This window comes from Orbicella franksi, chromosome 14 (genome assembly GCF_964199315.1).
Source record: "Orbicella franksi chromosome 14, jaOrbFran1.1, whole genome shotgun sequence".
Lineage (NCBI taxonomy): Eukaryota > Metazoa > Cnidaria > Anthozoa > Scleractinia > Merulinidae > Orbicella > Orbicella franksi.
In genome coordinates, this window is record NC_138158.1 from 20,014,134 (window position 1) to 20,028,312 (window position 14,179).

The 14,179-nt window shown below is 36.1% G+C and overlaps 1 protein-coding gene across 4 annotated transcripts in view; it reads right to left on the reverse strand.

The window, feature by feature from the left end:
• LOC145468878 (nuclear factor 1 C-type-like) overlaps positions 1-14,179 on the reverse strand; it is a 37,708-nt gene that overhangs the window by 7,363 nt on the left and 16,166 nt on the right. For 3 of the 4 annotated variants that reach the window (XM_081452584.1, XM_081452583.1, XM_081452581.1), the window contains 6 exons: positions 14,108-14,167; positions 8,615-8,683; positions 6,068-6,355; positions 4,900-5,238; positions 2,397-2,701; positions 165-462 (listed from right to left, as the gene is read on the reverse strand). In XM_081452584.1, the coding sequence (XP_081308710.1) occupies positions 165-462; positions 2,397-2,701; positions 4,900-5,238; positions 6,068-6,355; positions 8,615-8,683; positions 14,108-14,167 (1,359 nt within the window). Of the gene's footprint in view, positions 1-153; positions 463-2,396; positions 2,702-4,899; positions 5,239-6,067; positions 6,356-8,614; positions 8,684-14,107; positions 14,168-14,179 lie in introns of all 4 variants that reach the window. The other variant, XM_081452582.1, reaches the window with a different exon arrangement.

The window sequence follows — 14,179 nt, forward strand, 5'->3', positions numbered from 1 at the left end:
AGAACTGAAAGGACTACAAGTACACGGTAACTTGTTTTCTAATTTTGTTCTTGTCACACAAGTTATTGGTTGATCACTTTGGAAAGTGAAGCTTTAGGACTGAACTTGGCATTCCAAGTAACACATAAATTAAGAAGGCAGATGGTAATGTACCTGACACCAACCTTCCAGCATGCCCTCATCAGGATTCATGCTCCCAAACCCTGACACCATCTGGTAGTCTGTAGACTCTTCTTCGGACACAGCATTTCCACTGCTGGAGACAGGAGCAACAGGAATGGGTGTAGGCCAGCGAGGAGGTATGTTACCCCTAGGAGTGTTGCCTGGTGAGGTGAACAAGCCCATTGGAAGTGAAGGGCTGACACCAGATAGACAACCAGGTGGCAAGTTTGGGTAGCTGAACACCTGTGGATTTTGGTTACCATATGTTGATGCTGCACTGTTAGGATTGTTTGTTGGAGACTGGAGAATAAAACCACAAAAGGAATAAACAGTCATAAAATGAACATAATTGTAATTTACTTTTTCCAGGAGGGCAGGGTAACAAATCCTGTAATGTAATTGGTTCCTAATGTAGTTTGGGTTTTCCTATCTCTGCCCATGGTCACAGTAACACATGCACAATGTGTGTGTGGGAAAGGTTAACAATTAAAAAATTGGTTTGAGAGAGGGAGAGAGTAAAAAATAAGTTATTTACTGCTTAGGGTCTGTCGATATAGAGAAAAACTGTGACCTTGGACTTGAAAATGAAAATTTTCAAGACCTCTCCCACAGTTTCTCCCTATACAGACCTTCCAGCAGGCAAATAACATATATTTTCTTTCCCCAGACGTATCAAAAAGAAGAAGAAGAAAAAAAAAACAACTAAATCAGGGCTCAAAAAAAAACCCATCTGGTCGTCCGGGACAAGTAGATTTTTCCTTCGGACAAGAAACTTTTTCTCCTTGCCTGCCCCATGGGTAAGGACCCAGGCAAGCCATTCGCCAACTAAATTTTTGATAATGATTTTGAGAGGAAAAGGTAAATTTTAGTTTCAAGGGTAATCAATACAAGTGTTTAGATCAAGCTTGATGAAAATTACAATTTATAGCGTTGTTTTGTTGATTGCGTGACACGTGCTTATGGCTCAGAAGTGGTTGCCTAGCACATGATCAAAATCTGCCCCCAGTCAAATTTCTTTCCAGGATTAAAAATAGCCGCATTGGGCACGAAAACGTGGTAGTTATTCCTTAAAATTTTAGCAATTTTCTGTGTACATTTTCCAGTTTCTTTGTACAGAACTTAACTCAACAACAATATATTAAAGCTGTAGAAATTGTACGCAAAAAAGCCGCATATTTCTACCACGAAAACGAAGCCAGTATAGGTAAACATCTGTTTTTGGTGAAACATGCAAGTTTGCTAGTGATAAAATACTTGGGCACCGCTGCGCAAAATGAAAACTATTGTATTATTAAAAAGAAATCAATAAGTAAGTCATCAAAATACTTTCAGAGTTCCTGGAACTATTTTTCATTCACCCAAATGAAAAAATTTGCTCTCACCGGCTTTTCAAATTCAACACTGTGCCTGTATCAAAACTGAAGTGAGAGGGCGACTTGTTGTTAATTCTGTGTGTTATAAATTTCTCGCGCTTCTCTTCACAGTGATTTCGTGGAGCTAGAAAAGACGCAGGTGAACATTCAAGGAGTCGGATGCAATCTTCGACGAACTGAACAAATTTATTCAAGGCTGTATAATAACAAAGTTAATTACTGCAAACCGTACAACTTCATAAAAGCGGAATGAAGAAGTTAAAAGTTGTGGAAGTATTACAATATAATGGCGTAAACATGAAGGTGATCAGCACTAAGAGGACTACAGTCAAGATGGGTTTGTTACATAAAAACACGCCCGTAGTCTGACTTCCTTTTTTGGGTTCATGAATTATTAATGAATTTGAAAACTTGGGCAAGTGGGGAAGTGCCCGGGGCAAGAAAAATTTGAGAGTTACTTGTCCAATGGGCAAGGTGGAGTTCAAATATTTTTCGAGCCCTGTAAATGTGTGATAAAATCAGATTCAAAAATTTAGCAGCTCACAGAAAATGCTAACAATAAGGTTGGTGATCCATAGACTTATCTTTGACTCAAAATATATTAATTTACTCTTTAGTTTGTCTATCCTCTCATGTGGTTTACTAGGCCATATGAAAGTGAAACATGTCACTTAATGCAAATATATTCCAAGACCCTATGGTTCTTGCATTTCTACAGTACAATCCACTTACTGAAGAAAACAGGAAGCGTGGGGATACTTCCATAGTTGAAAGTAAGATGTTCAATAAAATAAACATACAAGACTGCAAAAATAGTATGAGAACAATACATATACCATGTTTGGCCATGGTCTCAGTTACCTGAATAATCTGAACAGTGGTGTTCAATGTTATTCCTGAAGGTGGACTTGTTTTACTCGGGGTGGTTGACACTGGAGATTGTTGCTGTTGATGTACTGGAGAATTCCGTGGATCTGCTGCATTCATGGTGTTTCCACCAGTAGTTTGTATAATGCTGTTACCACTTTGTGACCTTGTTAAAGGGGGAGGTATGACTGCAGATGTCCCTGGAACATACTGCCTGCTATTTGGTGTTGAACTGGACCGGGGTCTCTCAATAAGCTGGATGAAATCACTAGGTGGGCCAGTACGGCAAGGAGCAGAACCTTTGACATTGAAGGACACCATTACAAACTACCCCTTTCTTATTTTGCCTAGAAGTGACAAAACTCAGGTGACTTTTGGAAACTTTTCTTTTCCCTCTAAAATTGTCATGTAGCAACTGAATAAGTGTATGTCATGTCTATCCTGTACTTTGACAACAAAATGGGTTGAACTGCAGAGAGAAAAGTTAAAATTCATGTCTGTCGAGCTAGGGATAGGAGAAGCCAGATGGCACATTGAAGCCTGTGCTTAGCTATAATATCTGTAGCAATAAAATGTCTAGGAGTAATACTTCTTCTTTTGATGGAACCAAAGTCCTTCACAGGTTAATTGCCAAGTATGTTTTCTAGGTTCCCCAACAATTTGTTGGTACCTTCAATTCTATGACTTTACTCTTCTCTCCTTGATAGTCCTGGTTAGAGAGAGGTACTGTGACAGTTGAGAGCATGCAGTACCAGTACATTGTGGCTTGACATTTCATCACACCAAGTTGTTTAAAATACCTTGTTACTGTTTCACAATGTGATTGTTGAGTTATTTTTTTGTAAAAAAAATACCTCTTAGTCGGCGTGTCAGGTATGTTATGGACAGGTCAATGGATGCGTGAGTGAGTGAGTGAGAGATGTATATATGTCACACCAATCAGATTGGATCTACTATAAACAGCCAATCAAATTTCTTGTTGTAAAGGTAAATGGTATGTGAAGATTTGATTCCGATAGAGTTCAGAACGGCCATATTTATTCCTCTATAAAAGAGGAGGAAGTATTCATATACTGGATTTACTTCAACATTTTCTGTGGGTTAGGTTGAGGATTTTAGTTAAATGAACGAGATGAGCCTTGAGGTTTGAAACAGTTAGTGAATTAGTAGTATGCAAATGCAATGAGATATTTTTATTTTTAGTTACAAAGGTAACTTGATACTTTTGTTTTGCACAACGAGTAAATTCAATAAGAGGTAACGAATTGTCGCGGCTAGTTCTTAGGACATGTTTCAGAGGGGACAAGACATTAGATTTGAAACAGTTCTAACGTTTACAATAGTACATGTAAGTGCGAGTAACGATTGTTTTGTTCTTGTTGCATGCAAATATAACGAGATTTTTATTTTTAGTTACAAAGGTAACTTGATACTTTTGTTTTTCAAAAGGAGTAAATTCAATTAGAGGTCACGAATCGTCACGTCCAGTTCTTAGTACACGTTTTAGAGGTGAAGAAACAGTTCTAACGTTTACAATAGTAAGTGCGGGTAACGATTGTTTTGTTCTTGTTGCAAGCAAATATAACGAGATATTTTTGTTTTTTAGTTACAAAGTGTAATTTGACACTCTTGTTTTTCACAAGGTAGTAAATTCAATTAGAGCTGACGAATTGTCACCACTCTTTCCCAGGAGATGTTTGCTATCTTTAGTAACAAATGGTAACTTAACACTTTTGTTTTTTATATGGGAGTAAATTCAATTAGAGCTGACAAGTTATCGGCAATTGTTTCCAGGATATTAAACAAAAAAGAAGCTTTCGTTTCTGGACGGTTTTTATGTCTCTGCAGTAGCAGTTTAATAGTTTTATATGATGACATTCATTTCAGTGCGATATTTTTAAAGGTAAAAAGTATGGAAACTGTTAAAATGTTCTTTGAAGACTGCGTGGCAGCAAGTTAAAGTGCAATTTAATTAAATCAGACTTTCAATGTGTCAGAGGTTTTTTCCCTTTATTTTTATTTTCAGTGAAGTAGTGTTGCGTTTTGTATAAAGGTAAACTTACAACTTGTATAAAATGCGAAGGAGTCTCTAAATTAACTTGAGTATTTTTGAGCAAAAATTCCTCCGGGGGTTGGAAGGGTTATGTGATCGGAGAATGAGGGAGTTATGCATGTGCGCGTGTCATGCCAATCACAGTGCGAGTTGTATCAAAAAGCGAATCAAACTGCCTGTTAGAAAATAAGATGGTATCTACATTAATCTGGAGATGTGTCAGATGACTGCAGTTTTTTCAGTCAAACATTTTATGGCTTACTACTTAGCTATCTTACCATGACCGATGTAACAACGCAACCAAAAAAAACTTGTTAAATTAACCAAATCATTACTGTACCATGAATGCTTCTATCTCCGACACTTCACACAAAAAGTTAACTCTTGCACGCCTTGCGTGCCTATGTTTACTAGATAGCCAACAATGCAACAATAATGACCTACCAACTGAAGGTATGTGAGCATTTGGCATTGGGAGGCGGAAGGTAAATCCCTGCTGTGGAAGATTCATACCAAACCCACAACTTGCTGGTCCATGGCCTTTAGGTGTTGACGCTAATTGCATAATGAATGTGTCATTCATATTGCAATCTCTCATTGGTCTGTTGTGCATCTGTGATGCTTGGCCACCATACGATGTTACAGCAGGTGACTGGGGTTCATTCACATTACAACAGCTGATTGCAGAGTTTTGGTTTTCAATTGGACTGTATCCTGAGCAGTTCTGTTCCGGTTTGATCTTGGGGGGATATGGGACCATAGGAGAGTGAATAACACTGGACCCTGACATCAAATTAATTCGAACAGAAATCAAGCCAAGAATCACTTCAAATGTGCAGGATGTTTACCCTTTCCACTAATGCATGGAAATGATGGACAACATGACTTAATTCTCACTCTTTTAAGATTCTTTTTATGACTTAAAAATTTTACATATGCTCATTGGTCAAATGAACCTTTTTGGCGATACGGCGGCCATTTTTAATTCCATGGTTTCAAATAAATATTATGGGATGATTAGGGGGTAAATGCATACTAATTTGCCCCCTGAGCAACCCCTAATAGCTATATGAAATGATAGAATTCAAAATGGCCGCTATATCGCTGAATAGGTCCATTGTAGACACATAGGTTATCTGGTCAGAGCACACATCACAGATCAGATAAATAAAATTTGTACATTAGCTTCAATAACAGTAAATTCAGTTATTTTTCAAGTCCTAGGATTTCAAATTTCATTGGTAACACTTTCTCGATTCCGTGCCCAGTGATTGTGGGAAACGAACGGTAATGGAAATTTTTTTGACAAAATTTCACACTTGATTTGGACCCAAATAAAAGAAAACGATATAGTATTAGAGAATAGAGAAAGAAATGAAATGAACTTAACCTAGGGTTTGTTTTTGCAAGAATTTTGCCTTTTAGATCTACTGATCAAAAGCTTTCTTTTTCCTTGTCTATATTTTGTGGATAGTTTGTTCATTTGATTTAGTAATATGTTTCCTGTTTCCAACTATGTCACTAAATGGCTAATAAACAAGGAGAATGGATTTGGAAGTGCACCATTCATATTAGGGTGCCAAGGCCCCATAGGCTAGAAACAAGGACTTACCAGAGTCCACATCATTCTGCCAATTAGACCCTTGGGAAGAGAAACTTGCTGGTGACTGGACATAGAGCCCTGTGCTATCTCTGTCATCATCATCACAATCTTCGTCAACTGATGAAACAGAGCTAATTGTTCGACTTCGTTTCCTGTACCTTAGGTCATATGGATCTGGTCGTGGGTGAATGTTTACTGCATTTGGAAAACGCTGTTCAAGACCTGCATCACTGTATGATGGGCTTTCCAGGTCCGATAACATAAGAGCATGGGATGAACTAACACACTTGATAGGTGCTGATGAAAAAAAAAAAAGAGTGTGTAAGTACATTTTTAAAGAAAATTTAAATTTTATTCACAATAATGCTAGTGCAGTAGGAAGCTTTTTCATAGAAAATAAGATTGTACTTATTAGTTAACAGAATGATGAGTCAATAACTTGAAATTAGCAAAGGAATAAGTTTCATCTTAAAGTAATCTTTCTGATGTTCTTTCCAACCCAGCAGTCCATGTAAGATTAAATTCTGACACACCTAAATTCAAACAACATTGTTTTTCAAAGTTGTTTCTATGAAGACCATAACTTAACCCTTTACCCCCTAAGGCAAACGGCAGATTTTCCCAAATCGGCAAATAAAGACACTCTGCCTGTGTACAATATCCCATTTGAAAGCCACTAATCAACTTATTTAAGAATTGACATCAGCAGCTCTGAAGGAGGTAGACATTTTGAGAGAAATTGCTTTAAAATGGGAAAATGAATGACTTCAAAAATGTATCAGCCTTCTACTATATTAGGTATACCCCTAAACTATAGCTTATTTAGCAGCTCTTAGTGCATAGCTTGATATGAAACAAGTCTTGCTTTCCATTTGCATCCCGAAAAAGGAACTAAAAACTTCTGGGAGTGGTCAACCATGTCTTGGATGGGAGGAGGTCAAAATTTTATGACTTCAATGAGCAGATCTTCACAAGATAATTTTCATGGCAAAAATTCATAGAAACTATCAAATATTCACAAATTTATGACCTTGTGTGCCAATATGCACTCTTAGGGGGTAAAGGGTTAACCCAATAAATGCTGCTTAGGTAGTATGCGAAAAATATGGGAAACTTGTGAGAACCTGGGTTTTAACAACCATATTTGAAGCATCAACATACACTAGTTGCTATACAGGGTAGGAGCTTGCTACCTTTTCTTATTGGTTGGCCATTGTGTCTTAGAGTGTGGTTTAAAAATCAGGTAAGAGCCTGCCCTTCTAATTGAAGGTACATACAGTGTCACAAGTCAGATAAGGGCAGATCATTAAGTTTTGAATCACCTGTAACCTTGACTCTCACACCTGTAACAAACTTGTTACTTTGTGGGTGAATTACATCAACAAAGGGAAATCTGAATGTCACATGTCTAATAACATATACAGTGAAGCCATCAACGAGGAAAGCTTCCAATATTAAACCTCCAGTTGCACTTGGCATTTATTTTACAGTCAACCATCAAGCATTCTTACAGTAATATGTTTATAAAAAAGCTGTCCCCATATTAGTTTTCTGGTGAAACTGCTTTCTTCTTTTTTTCATGTCAACTTTTCTGGTTGCAGAGTTTTTCACCTCAGTAATAGGTATGTGTTTAGAAGGGTAATGGAAGAACACTGTCCCTATGGGAAATTAAGTAAATTTCACTCACTGTCAAAAATATTCACAAATCAAACCACAAAAAGTACATGTATAAACATTTTGACATTGACATGAGAACCAGCTTCTTTTTACAAAATTAAAGTACATATGACATGAAAAATAATTTCTGTTTATTTAAAAGGTGTTGTTGCCGTGACAACTTTTTTGCTGCTGCTGCTGTCTTCATAAAAACTGCAATTCCCAGTTTTTGTCTTAAACCAAGAAACATCTACCCCACCCAATCTAATGATGGGAGTTAAGACTATATGGGAACTATGTCTGTTCCAAGTAGGACCCTTTGGCTCCCTTTAGAGATTGCAAATGGGGATATTTGGTTTTTTGACAGAAAGAGACTGGAGCTGAAGGAGTTGCTATGGTAACAGCACTAAGGGTGTCATTTTGTTTCTTTGGTGATGCACATTTGTGGTGCCAAGTTTCAAGAACACGGCTTCAATATTTCCAGATATATCGTTTATTCAGTATTTTACCACCTTTTAGTTGCAAACAATATGACGTCATCACTGATATAATTTGCATGATAAAAACGTCAATATCTCTGAAACGAAAAGGTACTTCAAAAAGAAAAACACCATTCTTCTGTATTTTGAAAGACCTTTCAAATAAGGAGAAAGTATTTTTCATGTCATGTGCACTTCCAAGTATAGCTTACGTTTTTCACAAAGCTATTAATTATAATGTAAAAATTACCACCAAAGAAAAACCCAGAAAAGTAGATGCCTTAATCAACTGCCTTGAAATTGATTCAGTTCAGAGATTGGTTTTAAAAAAGGAAACGTTTGCATTAAACTTAATTTGTGTTCTGTTCTACACATGTTAATGTATGCACAAAGTAACACTGTAAGACATCAGAACACTTACTTCTGGCATAGGTATAGAGTTCAGCTACTGTAAACACACCAGAGGAAACCAAATTCTGCTCTGTGCCAACTAAAAGGAGGTAATACATACTATTCAACCCAGAGGATAAAGAAATATGACATATTCAACACTACTGTCAGTTTTTGTACTAAACATTCCAAAGGTCACTCCAACAGTCAAAGCAACCTATTCATCCATTATCTGGGAAATCAGGCTAACAGAATTTATTGACCATAAAGCTGATAAAAAAAATCCTGCCCCTTCCATAACTCTATCAATCTAGTGCAATTGGTGAATATTAGTTGCAATACTAAGGTATGATAATGTACACAAGTCACCAATATAATACCGTAAAATCCCCTGATAAAGTGTCCCCCCAGTTATAAGCCCCCCTGGATATAAACCCTTCTATTTGCTAACAAATATATTATTCCAGACATACCTCCCCCCCCCCCCCTGGATATAAGCCCATCTAATGTATAAGTGCATTCCTTTTAAGTTTCTTTACAAACATCAAAATCTTTAATTGAAAGTTGTAGGCATAAACAAGTGGTTGTGGAGTTTATAACAATAATATTATAACAATACCACAGAAAGAAACAAATGTTGATGCATATATAACAACGTTATGAGTGCAATAAATGTATTCTAAATGTAATAGCTCTAAATATAATGGTATGTCAGCTTTAATTCGTTTCTCAGCTATGTTTTATCTCGTTGTTCCAGAACATTTTTTTATTCCGCTTATATGCCCCCTGGATATAAGCCCCCTCATTTATAAGCCCACCCAAATGTCCTTATGAAGTTACATAAGCCCAGAGCTTTAATGTGGGATTTTACCGTAGGAGTTATATAACATCAAACTTCTGTTAAACTTCTACATCTTTTAAAACGTCATATTGAATTCAGGGTATTGCATTTACGAAATTGCCACTTTAGTTGAGAAAACATTTAAGGCAAAAAAAGGAAATAAATGTAAAATTTGCTTTCCATAGATCAGTTTACTTTTATATTTGGTATTTTTCTGGAATCCTCTACATCAAACATAATTTGATGAAAAATTAATGGTTCATTTTGATAACAAGAGAGTCAAAGTGACAGTTAATGTCAAAAGAACTGGTCTCTGGTTTGAACTGTCAAATTTTAAACTATGTAAATATAGTGTTTACTTCTCTCTATACCCTTGCTTCCTTCCTTCACATTGTCAAATAACTCATCAAATTGAAATTCAACTTATAATTGGTAAGCCTGGCAAATTGTACTGAGGAGAGATTTTTTCACAAAACTTCTTAGATGAGGGTGACTGAGAAACATTTTACGTAATTAAAGTTTCACATGCTGGAAAACAAGCAAAAAGAGGCATTTGTTTTTCTGATAGTTGATTAATATTGTTTTCCACAATAAATACTACCAGAGAGTACTAAAGGGCACTTAAATAGATGTAACACAGAGATATTATTGGAATTCCTCAAGATAAGCTAGTGTGGCCTTACAAATAAATGATCATCAGTAAATATCAAAATCCTTAGAAAGTACAAAAGAACTTGAAGAGCAAAGGAGTGGTTATACTGCTTTCCAGTGAGTTTTCTACCTGTGCACTTATTTAATGTTTACAGTGACAGTGACAAGCTTCACATTTTCACTTAAAACATGTAAAAACAGATGTTTGCACTTTCAGCTATGTGCAACAGTTCAAAATAGATGTTGAAATATTAATCTGCATTCCACTCCCTTCTTTAAAATAACTGTTGCCAAGAATGGTGTTAAGGTTAAGGTGTTTGTTGGCTGAAAAGATTTCCGGATTCTCGGTCAATATTTTTTAGAAAAAGTTTTTTGAACATCAACTGTAAGCTGATATGGTGAGTGAACTCGTTTACTTAAAATGGTAACAGCTTAAAGTTCTCAGCAGCCTACAGTATCAACATATGTCAGGACAATGTAAAGCTGACAGGTTCTTACAGGGTCCTTTTGATGATATACAGAGAGTTCCTTGAAACAGTTTAGTTTAATTTATTCTATTAAAAGGTTCATGACTTTGGAATGCTTTGTTAGTAACTCTTTAACTATTACAAGAACAACACAAGTTTAAATTGAACCCAAATTGTCAATTGTTGGTTCCCTCAGGTATTTCAACCACAAGCTCATTATGATGCAACTAGTTTGGTATGCAACACTGAAACCTCCTAAAGTTATATAAACAACTCATCACTTCTGTTATCTTATTTTTACAAACTAATTCTATTGTGCAAGAACAAGTTCCTTTGTCTTATAATACCTATGGTTCCTTGCTTTGTTCCCTATTGACCAAACATGTTAATGATATGCATAATAAACTCCCTAAAGTAAAACTTGTGTGCTTTCTCCAAGATTTGCATTAACAATAGATACACCTGCATCTTCTGAAATAACACGAAGTACAATATTTAATCAATACAAAGCTTTAATATTTCTCTTCCTCTATCTTAAGTGTAAACTTCTTTAACTGCAGAATAGTTCTGCTAGAGAAATTAATAATGCTAATTGTTATAACATTCAGTGAAGTTCACAAGCAAAACACATTAACATATCCAAAATGAAAGTTGGCTACATTCATAAAAGAAATTTGCGAAATTCATCAAAAAGGTTTCACAATGTACAAGACATTCACCAGTAGGAATTTCTCAATACTACATTCAAAGATAAATATATAGATTCAATTGAGGCCCTGAGCTACTGTACTGCATTTTAATTCCAACCTTCCAGAGCTGAGGACTGTAGTTGAACAAGCCTGTTAAATTATAGTTGTCAACCCAGGGAGAATTCTGAGTTACATTTAATAAAGGGAGCAGCCTTTTGTAATGAGATTTGCTATCTTTTGGTTATTTATGAATGACACTGGTTACACAAGGATAAAGTCATTGCTATAAATTTGGTCTAGGCATGTATTATGTTGAAAAGAAATACTACTATGAAAGACAAACAAGGGAGAAAATGTGATCAGCATATTTCTAATGTGAGGAAATTAATTCTATTTCACACATCAGATTCAGGGTTTTTTCAAAGAAACAACTCTCTGGTTTAGCAAGGAACCCCATTTTTTTTACAAAAACCTCCAAAAATAGCCAAGTTTTATAAAAGTGCTGTCAACATGAGATGTGAGTACATGTGTAATGTCTTGTTGTTGTTGTTTTATCAACATTGATGTAATTATTCTGAGACCATTACTTTTAGAACTGCTTTGTCTTTGAAATATACCTAAATTATATACTACTTGATAACTGGACAAAATCATGTTGAAAACCCAAACAACAGATTATGACCAAACTTATAAACCTTCTGTTGACAGTAAAAGAAGGAAAACTTTTCTCCCTCTATCTAGCATGGTTTGGCCTTGGCATGTCCAAAGTCAAACAAAGATGTCCACTTATTAAATTTATATTAAGACAAAACAAGTAGTAGACAGATTATCACTTAAATTCTTAGTACTGATCAAGTCATATCTTCTCATTACTACTTTACCAAAAACATTTTATCAAACAGCCTGTTACACACACAAAAAAACAATCATCTTTCGTTTTAGAATTGTTTCAATCTAACAATAGATGCCCTCGGCAGAATTATGAAGGCACATTAGATAGAGAAAAAATTCCGGTGCCTGACCTTGGACTAAACAGGTTTAGTTGTCGTCTATTGTTTGAAGGTATCATCCAATTGTACATCACAACCTTATGACATTTTACAAGACAATAAGTTGTCAAGTGAGTACAAGAACAATAGTTTTCAACAATTACATTCATTATAAGCCTTTCTGTCAATCATAGAAGATTTTACAAGTAATGTTATTTCTTGATCCGAGGTTTAATCTCTTAGGTTCAGTAAAATGTTGATGAAAACCTAAAAAAAAAAAACAAGAAACCTCAAAAGCAGATAACAGGCAGCAACACCCAAGAAATTCAGAGAAAGATGTTGTGTACAGAGATAAAAATAGTGTCACGACCTCGTAAAGCAAACGCTAGAGTTAGATTTCACATCAAGGAATATCAAGTAACTGAGTCACGTTAAACAAAACCACAAAAGCATGCCCCTTAGATTGATTTTTTTCCCCTTGGCTTCATGACCGCAAAACACGAGACACTCGTTGCCCTAGTCCAACCCAAAGTATCGAGAAAGCGGTAGCCTGATAAATAAGTGAAAGTAACTTCTTTTTTATTATTGATTCATATAATAGTTAAGTTACATAACTCAGTGTTTCCCGCGTGCACGCACGATTAGAAACGGCTCGTATCCTCTTCAACCACACAACCGCCCCCAAGGTCATGAAAATCATGTCTTGAAAACACAACCTAACTTATAAATCCCCTTAACCCTGCATCCCTGTAGCTTCATCAGTTTTCAGATTACACCAAACAAAACACGAACAACGCATGAGCAACGAAACAAGGAATGATCTAGATCTCCACAAGTGCCTCAAATAATTAATTAACACTGCAGGCTTTTCACTTCTCATGACAAATTAAGGTAAATTGCGAAAACTAAACCCACAATCTTCTAGTGCAGAAGCTTGCAGTGGATACTAACAACATAAGATGAAATGTCACAATCTATTTGCTGTGTTTATGGCATATATGTTCTGTTCACCTGAAGCGAAAGAATATATAAATATGCATAAACACGTTAGCTGTCAAGTGGATATCCCTAAAGTCATCTAACAAATCGCGAAGGGACGCATCTCTTTTCGTTTCATTTCTCTTGCAAACAGCCTGCGCTGTAATTTGCAAACGCCAGCCGCAGGAAAGGAACGTTTACCGTGAAACTAATTGTTCGCTTAACACATTACACTACAAACAAAAAAGTCAAATACATAACGTCATAGCACGTCGATGAAACTCAAGTTGCAGATTATACGACCCGCGAAAAAACTGAAGGGGAAATATGAAACTTATCTTCTTTTTAATCGACTGGCACGAACTTTCAAGTCATGTACGTAAAGGAAAGGCTTAAGTCGAAAAACAAAGCGTCTTAAATGTTTACTAAACCGAACTCTTCTGTAATCGAGTATTACCTTACTTACTTTGAATACGCGATGGAATTTATTCACTCACTCAGAGGAAGTCTTTCATGATTTATGGGGAGAAAAAGAATTTTGCGTGTAAAATAGCGGCGATTTCCTGAAACAGCACGTGGAGCCCGGAGGGGCTACTTTTGCGATTAACTTGGGATGCAAATAGGGCCCTTAGTTTTCCCATTAACAACAATGAAACGTGGTTTCCAGAGGCGGATAACACAACGAGAACAAAAACAAAAGCCTTATGAGCGAATTAATTTGGATTGTTCAAATGCGCGCACGTGTCGGGTCACAACAAAACAACAACACGGCGTTTGTCCTTGAAAGTAGTAGACTATTTTTTCATTACCTCCACGCAAATTCATAACGTACATGTAATTCTGTATTTTTCACTTTGACTACATATACGAACAGGTCCTACAAAGAAGATATTAAAAATTTATACTTACTTTGGTGAGAATCTGGATCGCCAGAACTTCGAACGGGACTGTTGGAATCCTGTTTGTGCTCTGCGAATAAAA